This window comes from Protopterus annectens, chromosome 2.part0 (genome assembly GCF_019279795.1).
Source record: "Protopterus annectens isolate FY-2018-M chromosome 2.part0, PAN1.0, whole genome shotgun sequence".
NCBI classification, from domain to species: domain Eukaryota; kingdom Metazoa; phylum Chordata; order Ceratodontiformes; family Protopteridae; genus Protopterus; species Protopterus annectens.
This window is the reverse complement of record NC_056728.1, coordinates 434363754-434375989: the sequence shown is the minus strand read 5'-3', so window position 1 is coordinate 434375989 and position 12236 is coordinate 434363754. Positions and strand designations below refer to the sequence as shown.

The following is a 12236-nucleotide window of genomic DNA, read 5'->3' as shown; positions in this document are numbered from 1 at the left end:
CTCATGTGGAGTTAAACAGACGTAAACTGGAGGCCAAATGGTTGGAATGAGAATCAGCAGAGGAAATACATTTGGAGGCTGAAGAAAAAGACAGACTGAGGCATTCAGAGGCAGAAGAAAAAGAGAAACACCAACATGAGGGGGAGATGCTGACTTCACCAGGGTCATGGAGGTAACCAACAACACAAGGGTGGATACCACTGAACTAAATACAAAATAGCATGGATGATGGGTGGATGCTACCACCGAAGCAGTGTGAAATTCAAACATCTACTGTTACCAGTAAGTAAGACTTGTGCAACTCCACTGTGTTCATCATTCACACTGTCTCAGTGGAATATTGGTAGATCCCAAAGGTAATCCTACAAGGGAGGCTGACAGATAAGGATTCAGGAGGCAATAGAGAATGGTCTTCTCAAAGCCTGCTCTGGTACTTGTTTTGTAAAGGTATGAAGAGAAGACTAGGTTGCTCCTCTAGAATGCTTCAAGAGTCCACCTTTTTCCAATATGTCACCAAATAAGATAAGGACTGAAGCGGATAAGGCTCCCCAGAATAGATAAGCATGGTGGGAGTAACAAAAAACAGTAGCAGAAGAAACCAAAAAACAACTGCTTGCTTTGAAACAGGTTTACCCTTCATAGGCCGGAAGAGGAAATAAACAGCCGTTCAGCTTTTCTAAAGGGCTTACTTCTGTCTGTACATGAGCTGCTTATGCACATATTTAAAGTATGCAGAATATTCTATCCCTTGCTTTTAATTGCCGGAAAGAAAACTATGAGATTGAAGGGTAAATTCAGAAACAGGTTTTGGCATGAAAGGAGAATTAGTGTGTAAAACAAATCTGTCCTGGCAGAAAATCATACAAGGTGCCCATCATGACAGCCTGCAGCTCAGAGACTTGCCTTGCACATGTAAAAGCAAAGCAGTTCTCCAAGTGATGAACTTAAATCAGCTTGACAGGCAGGTTCAAAAGGAGATCAAATCAATTTTTCAAGAACAAAGTTGAGATTACAAGGAGGAGGAATTTGCTTTCGGGGGGGGGGGGGCCTCAAAGTGCAACATTCCTTTAGAAAGCTGTCTGACCACAAAAACAGATGAAAGAGAGGGAGCCATGGGCAGACAAACTGAGAGGGACGCAAGATGTACCTTGATAGATGCATAAGGTAAGCCATCATTGAGTAGCCAGAGTTCAAATCACAGGAAATATTTCACAGCCGGGGGAAAGACACCAGACTGGGACCTCTGATATCAGTTTGGCACAAGCTAGAAAACCTCTTCCATTCAAATATAAGATTTTTTAGTTGCAGGTTTTCTTGCCTCCTTCAATACCTGTTGCTCTTCGTCATGCAGCAAGTGCCTAAAAGGTATCAAGACATAATCACCCAAGCTGTTAGCAGCAATTGCTGTAACTTGTGGTGCACCAGTTGCCTCTGACACTCTGTGAGCAGATCCAGAGTATGAAGAAGGTTGTGGTAATTGCCCTTGGCCAATTCTATTAAAAGGGAGACCCAATTTTGCCTGGACCAAACGGGGGTCACCACAATCTTCTTCTTCTTTTGGCTTTTCCCAGTTAGGGGTCGCCACAGCGGATCATCTGTCCGCTCATGATTGGCAGTGGAGTTTTACGGTGTCGAATTGCCAGCCCGGCGCCCAACCTTCTACAGAAGGCACACATACACACACACCTAGGGCCAATTTAGAGTGTCCAATCCACCTACTGCATGTCTTTGGGATGTGGGAGGAAACCGGAGCACCCGGAGGAAACCCACGTGACCACAGGGAGGACATGCAGACTCCGCACAGAAGGCACCCCAGATGAGAATCGAACCAGAGAACCTCTTGCTGTGAGGCAGAAGTGCTAACCGCTGCACCACCGTGGCCGCCCAAATGGGGGTCACCACAATGATCTTCGGTAATTCTTCCTGAATATTCAGAAGTACCTTGGGCATCAGTGGAAATACATAAATGAACATTCCTGTTGCATGCAAAGATGTCTTGAACAGATTTTTTCCAACTGTTTGTTTTGAAAGGAGGTGAACAGAACTATTTGAAATGTTGCTCACATCTGGATCAAATCCAGCCACACCTCTGTACTCTGTTTCCACTCACAAGGGTCTATGTGGGATCTGCTTAATCTGTCTGCCAATAGGTTAGACTCTAATGGTAAATATGAGGCCTGGAGTGATATGGAATGGTGTAGGCTAGCTCACAGGCCATCAGAGAGCATAACCTTGTACCCCCCCTTGGTTGCTCAGGTACCACACGACTGTGTTGTCTGGGACCAATAAAAGGGGCCATGGAGACCATAAGTGGTGAAAAACTTTCAAAGTCTGACTGACTGCTAACACTCCTTTAAGGTTTATGTGTTTTATAGCATCCAATGGACTCCATCCACCTTGCACTTGACCTTCCCTGGACACTGTTCCCCATGCAAAATCTGTCAAGTCTGTCTGGACTGACAGAGGTGGGGTCTGGAGGGGAAAAAGGTAAGTCTGGTTAAAGACATCTAACCCCTCCGCCACATAACTCATTTCAGAAAATCCAGCACTGGTACCTGGAGCTCCAAGGGAAACAGGCACTGGATCTACAAAGTTTTATTTATTTATTTATTTATTTTTTTTAAGTATCAGTATATCTTTCTCATGTGGAGTCTGGCCAGTGGTGTCATGAGGATCACGGATGCCATGAGGCCTAGATTTTCAATAAACTCTCTTAAGGAGGAAGCTTCTAGAAGAGGAAAATCTTTGAAACGTTCTGAACAGTTAGGACTTTGTTTTCTTATGAAAAGCCCATACTTTCTTTTGTATGTGTCCATCATACACCCCAGGAAGACGATTCTTTGTGAAAGTATGAGACAGGACATTTGTAAGTTCAATTTGACGTTGGGAGCAATTGGAATGCAATAAGCATCCTTAAGAAGTTAAGACACTATGAAATAGTGGTCCAGAAGAGGGGATAGGACCATCTGCAGAGTGAGTATTTTGAATTTAGGGTACTTTCAGAAACATACTTTGGTATGACAAATCTAACAGTAGTCCCACTGATGGCTCCTTTTTGGGTACCAAAAAGATGCAGGTGAAAAATCCTGAGTAGAGTTACTGCAGGAAATGGTTCTACAATCCCTGCTTGCAAACTTGTGGAGGAGTTTCAGACAGAACAGACACATCTGGTCTGGTGGGCATGAGTGTGGGGGGGAAACAGTGTGAAGAGTGATGTCACTGAAGGGAGGATGACTTTCTGTCCACTGCCAAGAGTATCCTCACTGAATTACTCTCAGCACCCACTTGCTTGAGGCTCTGTGTGTGTATGTGTCCAGACTGCTGTATTCTCTGCAGCCACTTGTCTGAGACTGTGTGTTTCCAGGCTGCTGTATTCTCAGCACAGATTTGTCTGAGACTATTTCTGTCCAGGCTGCTAAGTTGAGCTAAGGAGGAGGGGACAGGCTGCCCTGAGTTTTAGCATAGTCATTCTTTATCAGGGGAATGATTTTTTTTTTGTTGTTGTTGCTTGGGAAAAGAACCCTTTTATTTAGGTTGGAAGCATTATACTCTTTTCAGCGTCTGTTAGTATCCTGGCTTTTGACAGACTGGGATTTTGGTTTGTTCTGTCCTTTGAGGTTGGACTCCTTGTCAGGGAAGAACCTGGGAATATGAAATGTGCATCAACTAACCTCCATTATTCCACTGTTTGAGAATCTGAGTAGCAACATGACCAAACACAAATTCAGAACTTAACATTCAAATCTCATTTCCTAAATCCTCAGAAAAATTCTTATGTAAACAAGCATCCTTTATCAACACGACAGAAGCAGCTGCATTTCTAGAAATAGTGCCCACACCTTCCAAGATACTCCTCGATGCATGCTTTGAAACCTGAGTCACATTAGAAACAATCTCATTCATACAGCACTTCTGTTTGGCAGGCAAATATATAAACAGACTGCAGAATAAATTTTCACATAAAACCCTTATTATTTAAAATTCAAAAGACTAAATTACTAGAATGAGCCAACGTTTTTTCCCCAAGATTCTAACCACTTGCCAATGTTATCTGGCAGCATAGGATAGGAAGTGCCCAAGGGTCTCTAGTTAAGAGATGATGGCTGGACAAACCACAGCTGGGTCAGCTGACAAAGAAGCAAAGATAGTTGCAAGATCAGAATATACTCTGTTTCCTTCCAGCCTGTTTATGAACTGGTTCACTAGCCAAAGCAGTTTTACATGTAGTTTTTACAGACATCTTCTTAGGTCAGTAACAGAGGAGGAACAGCCCAAAGATTTGGAATTTCAACCTCAAAAAGATCATAAACTCTGTAAATCAATCTCTGGTGAAGCTCCAGATTGCTTCCAGTCAAATATATCTTAAACATAGCTATCATCTGTGGAAAGGTAAATTACTTGCTTGGGTTTTTGAACTAGGTCACCTTCTGAAGAAAGAAGAATAGATGGGCTCAGATTGTTCCGACTAACACAGTTCCCATCAAAATCTGCAGTTTTACACGGATACTAGAGAAAGTAGCCTCACAGACAATCTCAATAGCTAAGGAAACACACAGCATGGGAAGCAGTCATGAGGGCAAAAATCACCTAGAAAAAAGTTAATACATTACTCAAGCTTCCATTAAATGCAGACAGCAAGCAAAACACATACACTTCTTTGCTCTTGTTTCTTCCTTGGTTTCTTCTGTGGTGATCACAGGTTCTTCTGGAGAAGCCTTTTCCTTTGATGCTGGAACCAATTCATTTAAGAAGTTCATAGAACTCAGCAGTGCTTCTGTATGCAAATGAATATCTAATGAAGAGAAATTTATCTGAAAAACAAAATTCAATACTGAGTTCAAATATCATTTTAAGTGAAAAAGAATCATTCTGGATGCGAGCTTATGCATCCAGTTCTTCCTTACCTTTATCAACTGTTCAGTATTCCTGTAGGTGGTCTGGAACTCTGGTCCATTTCTGTCAGCCTATTAAAACAATTTTAAACGATATTACAAAAAAATAATACAGACTATGATGCACTACTTCTCATTGAAAACATTACACTGTTTCAGAGAAAATATCAAACACAATCTTACAGTAGCAGCTGAGCTAAACCAGGACTTTCCTTAGTAGGTCTTTGATTTCATTAATCCTCTCTTCTGTTCCAGTTTTTTTTCTCTCTCAGAAACTCCAATGTCCAGGAAACATTTCTGATGCTGATGCAAGCCAAGGCATAACACCACATCACAGAAATATGCCTAGCTCTCATGCACACCCACTTATCCCAGCAAACGAGTAGGCAAACTTCCGAAAAATAAAGAAAAAATATGAAAGATATGACATTCACATTGTATATCAGTAAATACAAATTAAGTACTTGCACTATTCAAACTCCAACATTATCCACTGGATGGAGTGGCTGTCCAGGGGCAAGGAGGTAGTAGGTAACTGAAGAGACCAAATGTCATAATGGTTAAAGTCTCTGCCTCCCATACACATGGTACAAGGTTCGATTCTGATTTTTGGCCAGTGCCTGTTTAGAGTTTGCATGTTCTTCCCATGTCTCTGTGCGGTTTTTCCTGTCACTTGTCTTGTATATCTGAATAAGACAATGAGGCTTGGGTGCTCGTTTAAGTACTTTATTAAATAAAAAGACATCAGGATGGATAAAAGGAACATTAAACTTAAACAAACAAATTAACTGACTGACTAGTACACATATGCATGCTTACATCTTGACTGCTCACTACAAAATGACACTCTTTGCTTGCACAAGCTCAGTACTTATACGCAGATGCCTGCTGACTGGAAAACATCTTAAAGGTATATCACACAAACTGATCTACACTTCCCACCTCTAAAAAACATGCTGAGTGCTTCCAGCTCACACTCGTTAATGAATGGAGCTGCCATCAGCAGCACAGACTCTACATGCTGCCCAACGGGTATATAAACCAACCACTTTGGGCATCTACAGTGGTGCTCAGTGTCAAGAGAGGCTAGCCATTTGGTGTAGAAATACGGCTCTAGGTAATTTGATCGTGTTGACTAATGTCGCCAAATAGGCATAGGTATTTGCCACTGATAAGCTGGTTGAGGACCCAGCCTACTTCAACCTACACCAGGGACCCCTGCTAATGAGGGAGGGATATATGTGCCCCTGTTGGCCAGTATGTGCCTGCCATAAAGCTCAGCAGCCCTGGGTCAATAAGCTACTGGCTGGCCACTGTCCAGTGGCCCAGCCTTGGTTACCTGGGATAGCTCTGTTGAGCGAAAGCTGGCAGTAAAACTAATCAGCTTGCCAAACTTGAACTAAGAATTCACTTAATGTATAATATTCACTGACAGGATGGAGTTTTGAACTGGATGACATGATGGCACAGAGGAGGCTGGACATCCTATGTATCCAACAGACAAGATGGAAGGGCAATGCAGCAAAGCTTGGGATCCAGAGTCTACTACTCAGGAGCAGGACAGGATAGAAATTGTGTGGGAAATGTGGTGAGAGAGAGGCTTCATAAGACAGTGAGGGATATCATCAGAACTAATGTCAAACTCACAGCAATCACACTCCAGTGTAAAGATAGGACAGTATTCAATAAACTCAGTCTATGCCCCACAGTAGGGTTGTGATAGTGAAGAGATGAGTGCATTCAGACAGCAGGTGCTAGACCTACCAGATAAAGGACAACAAGAATTGGTGTTGATAATGGATGACTTGAATGCACATATCATGACAGGCAGAAAGTACAGTTGTGTACACTTACCATAAATGTAGATGTTCAAGTGTATTCACTGTTGCAGTCACTATATTTGGGTAATCTGCTTGCAGGTTGCCCTCAGTCGGCCTGATTAACAAAGTCTTGGGTCCTGCATCGGTTGCTGTTCCTTCTTCCATGACTTCAGGTCGTCAGGGGTATAAAACATGCAGCCGATGCCATTATATCAGTTTTTCTTGCCCCAGATGTCAGGTGCCCCCCAAATGGGGAGCGATATATATATATATATATATATATATATATATTTATATGTATACACAAAAATATACCTCTAAACAAAAGCAAATACACCAAAAAGAATTTTAAGCATAGTAGAAGAAATTAGAGGTATAGCAAGAGAAAAACAGGGGGCTTGAGGGAGGGTAACCAGGACTGCAACAGTGAATACACTCGAACATCTACATTTATGGTAAGTGCACACAACTGTACTATGTTCATCGTGTTTCACTGTTGCAGTCATTACATTTGGGTAGATTCCCAAAGCTATGGTTGGGAGGATGGATTTATACAGCATTAGGACCAGCTATAAGGCCCTGTAAAACAGCAGTGGCAAAGCCAGCTCTAGATTTAGAGAAAATTGGTAAGTGGTAATGCTTGGTGAAAGTATGAACTGAACTTCAGGTAGCAGCTTCTAGAATATCCCTGGTAGGAACACCTCTGAGAAAGGCTGTTGAAGTAGATGCAGCCCTGGTGGAATGACATCTGATCCCCTGGGGGATAGGTTTTCCATGGTGCTTATAACAGAAATGAATACAAAGGCTTATCCATTTAGAAATGGTTTGTTTTGAAATAGCCTTCCCCTCTGCCCCTGCAGCAAATGCTACCAGCAGTTGTTCAGATTTTCTTCGAGATTTAGTCCTGTCCAAGTAGAATCTAAGTTGTCTGTGTACATCCAATGAATGCAGAATCCACTCCCCCTTGTTCTGTGGATTGGGAAAGAAAGTTGGCAAATGAATGGACTGATTAAGAGCCACACTGGATACCACCTTGGGCATGAATGATGGACTGGTCCTGAGAGACACCCTGTCCGCATGAAAGATGATGAAAGGCTCCACTGCCATAACGGCCTGTAATTCAGATATTCTTCTAGCTGAAGTGATTGCTAAAAGGAAGGCTGTTTTCCAGGAAATAAATTTTAAGTCTGCAGTAGCAGCTGGCTCGAAAGGAGGTACAGTGAGTTTCTCCAATACAAAGTTAAAGTCCCAGGCAGGGGTTGGAGCTCTTCTGGGTGGTCTCAAGTGTTTGGCTACTCTGAGATACTGCTTTAGAAGAGGATGAGAGAAGAGGGGGGGTTCTGTGTTGTAGTGAGCTGAAATGGCTGAGGCATGGATTTTTATAGAAGAAAAAGACAGGCCCTTGTGAAGCATCTCAGTTAACTTTTGCAAAATCTGAGGTAAATTGGGCACTGCTGTGCTCATCCCTTGAGACTGATTCCAGGCACAGAATCTTTTCCATTTGTCAGCATAAGATTTTCTAGTACTAGGACTTCTCGCCTCCAAAATAACATCCATCACAGGTTTGTTGAGGGATGCTAAGGGGGAATTTAAGTGATTAGCCAAGCTGCAAGATTCAATGTTTGGAGCTGAGGGTGCAGAATCTGGTTCTCCTGCTGAGACAGTAAGGAAGGTGTCTGAGGCAGGTGCCACTGTGAAATGTGTGACACACTGCGCAGGAGTGGGTACCAGTGTTGGCGAGGCCAGTCCGGAGCAATCAAAATTATTTTTGGTTTGTCCAGTTTGACTTTTAGTAGAACTTTGGAGAGCAGAGGCAGAGGGGGAAAGGCATAGACTTGACAGGTTTTCCAGCTGAAGGACAGAGCATCCAGTTTCCAGGCTTTTTTGTGATGAGTTCTTGAGCAAAATTTGTCCAACTGGTAGTTTTGGGGTGAGGCAGAAAGATCTATGTCTGGGCTCCCCCATTTGCATGTCAACATGTTGAAAATCCATGGTTCCACTTTCCATTCGTGTGGGTCCATGAGATTTCTGCTTAGCTCGTCTGCCAGAACATTCAGCTTTCCTGGCAGGAATAGAGCTTGTAGTTGTACTTCGTTGCGCAAGTGTTCCACAATGCTATGGCTAGTCTGCAGAGGGGGTAGGAATGTGTAGTCCCCTGCTTGTTTTTGTACCACAAAACCATGGCATTGTCCGTCTTTATTAGTAATTGTCCTGGATGAAGGTAGTCCTTGAAGGCTGTCAGTGCATTCTTTCTGTAGAGCTAGCATTTCTTTTTGATTGACATGAAGGTGCATTTGATTTGGGCTCCATTTGCCCTGAATGCATTTCCCTGCCAGATGAGCCCCACATGTATAGTCTGATGCGTTGGTAGTTAGGGTATGGGCGGCAGGGGGTGGTGTGAATGGCAGTCCCTTGTTTTGGTGGCAGGCCTCTGCCCAACATAGGAAATCTAGGTGCAGGCAAGGTATGATGGGAATCGTTTCCAGGCTGTGACAATGTTGACTCCATAAGCTTTTTAGGTACCAGTGAAGTTTCCTTATATGCAGTCTTGCATATGGAATTAGAAGAATGCAGGAGACCATGAACCCCAAAGCCTGCAGAATTTGTCTTGCAGATAGCTGGGCTTTTGTGGCCACCTGTAAGTCATCAATTGAATTTTCTTTTCTGGCGTAAGGTAAGTCATCTGGGCAATTGTATTCAAGCTTGCACCCAGGAATGTAATTTTTTGAGAGGGTACCAGTTGTGATTTCTTTTCGTTTATGGTGTACCCTAGACAAGTTAGAACCCTTTTTACAAACACCAGATGTTTTAGAAGAGTGTCCTTGTTTTCTGCCTGAATTAGACAATTGTCCAGGTATGGATAAATTTGAATATTTCTTTGCTTGCAAAATGCAATTACTGGTGCCAGGCACTTTGTGAAGACCCTGGGCACAGTAGATAAGCCAAAAGGCAGTGCAGAGAACTGGTAATGCAAGTAGCCTGCTTTGAAGCGGAGGTATCTTCTGCAAGATTCCCTGATTGGGATATGCAGGTAAGCCTCTTTTAAGTCTAGAGTTACCAACCAGGCATCTTTGCCCAGCATAGGTAGTAATTGTTGAAGAGATAGCATCTTGAATTTGGGAATGTCTAGAAATGTATTTATAATGGCTGCACTTGTAAGAAATATTTCACAGTTTGCATAGATTTAGCTTTATCTTCCATCTTTTTCAAAACTTCTTCAGCCTTATTACCAAATAGACTGTCCTGTTGTAAAGGAGCAGCCAACAATTTTGCTTTAACATGGTCAGGCAGACTTTGCTCCTTGAGCCAAGCACGCCTTCTTATCACAGATCCAGTTACAGCAGCTCTGCAAGAGGCCTCCAAGGAATAAAAACCATAGTATGTTTACCAACTTGTTCAGCTGAATGTAATAAATCCTGCAACTCTATTTTCCACACAGTCAGAAATGAACATCATTTTCTGTTTAAGTAAACCCATGACATGCTGTTGATATTTAAGCATATGAAATTGACAATTTAAAGGCCTGATAGCCAAGGTTGCAGACATGTAAACCTTCTTACCCCATCTATCCAGCGCCCTGGAATCTCTGTCAGAAGGGGTAGGATTTTTAGCAGTAGAGGCCTTAACGCCCTTAGGACCCTGAGAAATGGTTTCAGGGTCAGCAGTAGGGTTTTTGAAAAGGAATTTGTGGTAGTCAGGAACCCTGTAGTATCTGTCTGGCTTACTAGGAGCCAGAGGCAGGGAATCAAGAGTCATACTGGATTCTGAGAAAAAATCATCAACAATGTCTAGAAAAAGAAGTTATGTCCTTACCATAACGTTCCATGTGGAGTGTTCATCTCGCCTTGGTTATTACACATGGGTTCGGAGCCGATCCTCGGCTCCGTGCCGGCCGACTGCAAGCTCTGCATCGAGAAGAAGCTCGAGGACATCTAATACCCACAATCCCCCTCTGCCTTTACCTCAGATCTAGTTTGCAAGCAAACCAGACAACAAGCACGCATACATGCCAACTATATACATAATTACATATATACAAACATACCAAGGGTATGATAGTAACACTAACACTGCAACAGCAGAAGGAGAATACTCCAGACCAGGCACCAAATCGAACGTTCTTCCTAAGGGTGGGAAGGGTGGGAGTGTAATAACCAAGGCGAGATGAACACTCCACATGGAACGTTATGGTAAGGACATAACTTCTTTATGTGAGAGTGTTCAATCTCGCCTTTGTTCTTACACATGGGTAGCGTCCTAGCTCCATGATCCTGAGGAACTCAAGGGAGAACGTTCTTGAGCACAGTGGAACCAAAGGTTGCCCTATCCCTAGAAACCCTGTCCACTTTGTAATGAGATATAAATGTATGTGGTTTAGCCCAAGTAGCAGCCGCACAAATGGTGTCTAAAGGTAAACGAGCTGCATGAGCCAAAGATGTAGAAATTGATCTGGTAGAATGTCCTCTGGGTTTTGCTGATAATGTTTGATCAGAATCTTTATAAACATAAATGATACAGTCAGTTAGCCACTTCGAAAGAGTACGTTTAAGTAACTGCAAGACCCTTTCTGCTGTCAGCAAAAGCTACAAATAGCTGATCAGATTTCCTGTGATCTTTTGTTCTATCCAAATAAAATCTGAGTTGTCTATGGACGTCCAGTTTGTGCAACATATACTCTAATTTATTAGAGTGGTCTTTAAAGAAGGTGGGTAATTCAATGGACTGATTAATATTACTAGTAGAACAAACTTTGGGAAGAAAGGATGGATTAGTGCGTAGGGATACTCTGTCAGAATGAAAAATTAAATAAGGATGTTTGACCGAAAGGGCCTGCAGCTCAGACACCCGTCTAGCCGATGTAATAGCCACTAGAAATAATGTTTTCCATGACAAAAATTTCAAAGTGCAACTTGAAGCTGGTTCAAAGGGTGGTAGCATCAATTTAGAGAGCAATAAATTTAAATTCCACGGTGATGTCGGGCTTCTGACTGGTGGTCTGATATGAAAGGAACCTTTTAAAAAGGCTTTACAAAGTCTGTGAGCCATAATAGGTGCACCACTTTCTTCTACATGATAGTTAGAAATGGCAGCCAACTGTACTCTTAAGGAAGCCGGAGAAGCTCCTTCCTGAAATAATTCGGTCAGAAATTCTAAAACCTTATTCAACGGAGCTGTAACAGGGTCCAACTGATGTGACTCCGCCCAGAAGACAAAACGTTTCCATTTACTGGTGTAAGTCTTTGTAGTGGAAACTTTATGAGAAGCTACCAAAATATCTTGAACCGCCGATGTAAGAGGAATTGACCTGGCTAAAAAGGGAAGCGGAGCAGCCAAGCTGCTAGATGGAGAGATTCCAGGGATGGGTGAGGAACTCCTGACGAGTGAGTCAGTAGATCTGGCTCTGGGTCCAGCATCCAAGGTCCCCGAATGCGGTGATGCAAGAGAAAGGGGAACCAAATTTGACGAGGCCAGAACGGAACAATGAGAATTATAGTCCTCTGAAGGTTGTTTGCTTTCTGTAGAA

General features: G+C 42.7%; 1 protein-coding gene across 2 annotated transcripts in view; it reads right to left on the bottom strand.

The window, feature by feature from the left end:
- The window catches only part of VPS13A (vacuolar protein sorting 13 homolog A), a 4910496-nt gene that overhangs the window by 2539867 nt on the left and 2358393 nt on the right, over window positions 1-12236 (bottom strand). For both annotated transcript variants that reach the window (XM_044060868.1, XM_044060869.1), the window contains exons 28-29: window positions 4905-4964; window positions 4652-4811 (exon numbers count right to left, since the gene is read on the bottom strand). In XM_044060868.1, coding sequence (XP_043916803.1) covers window positions 4652-4811; window positions 4905-4964 — 220 coding nt within the window. The remainder of the gene's footprint in view (window positions 1-4651; window positions 4812-4904; window positions 4965-12236) is intronic.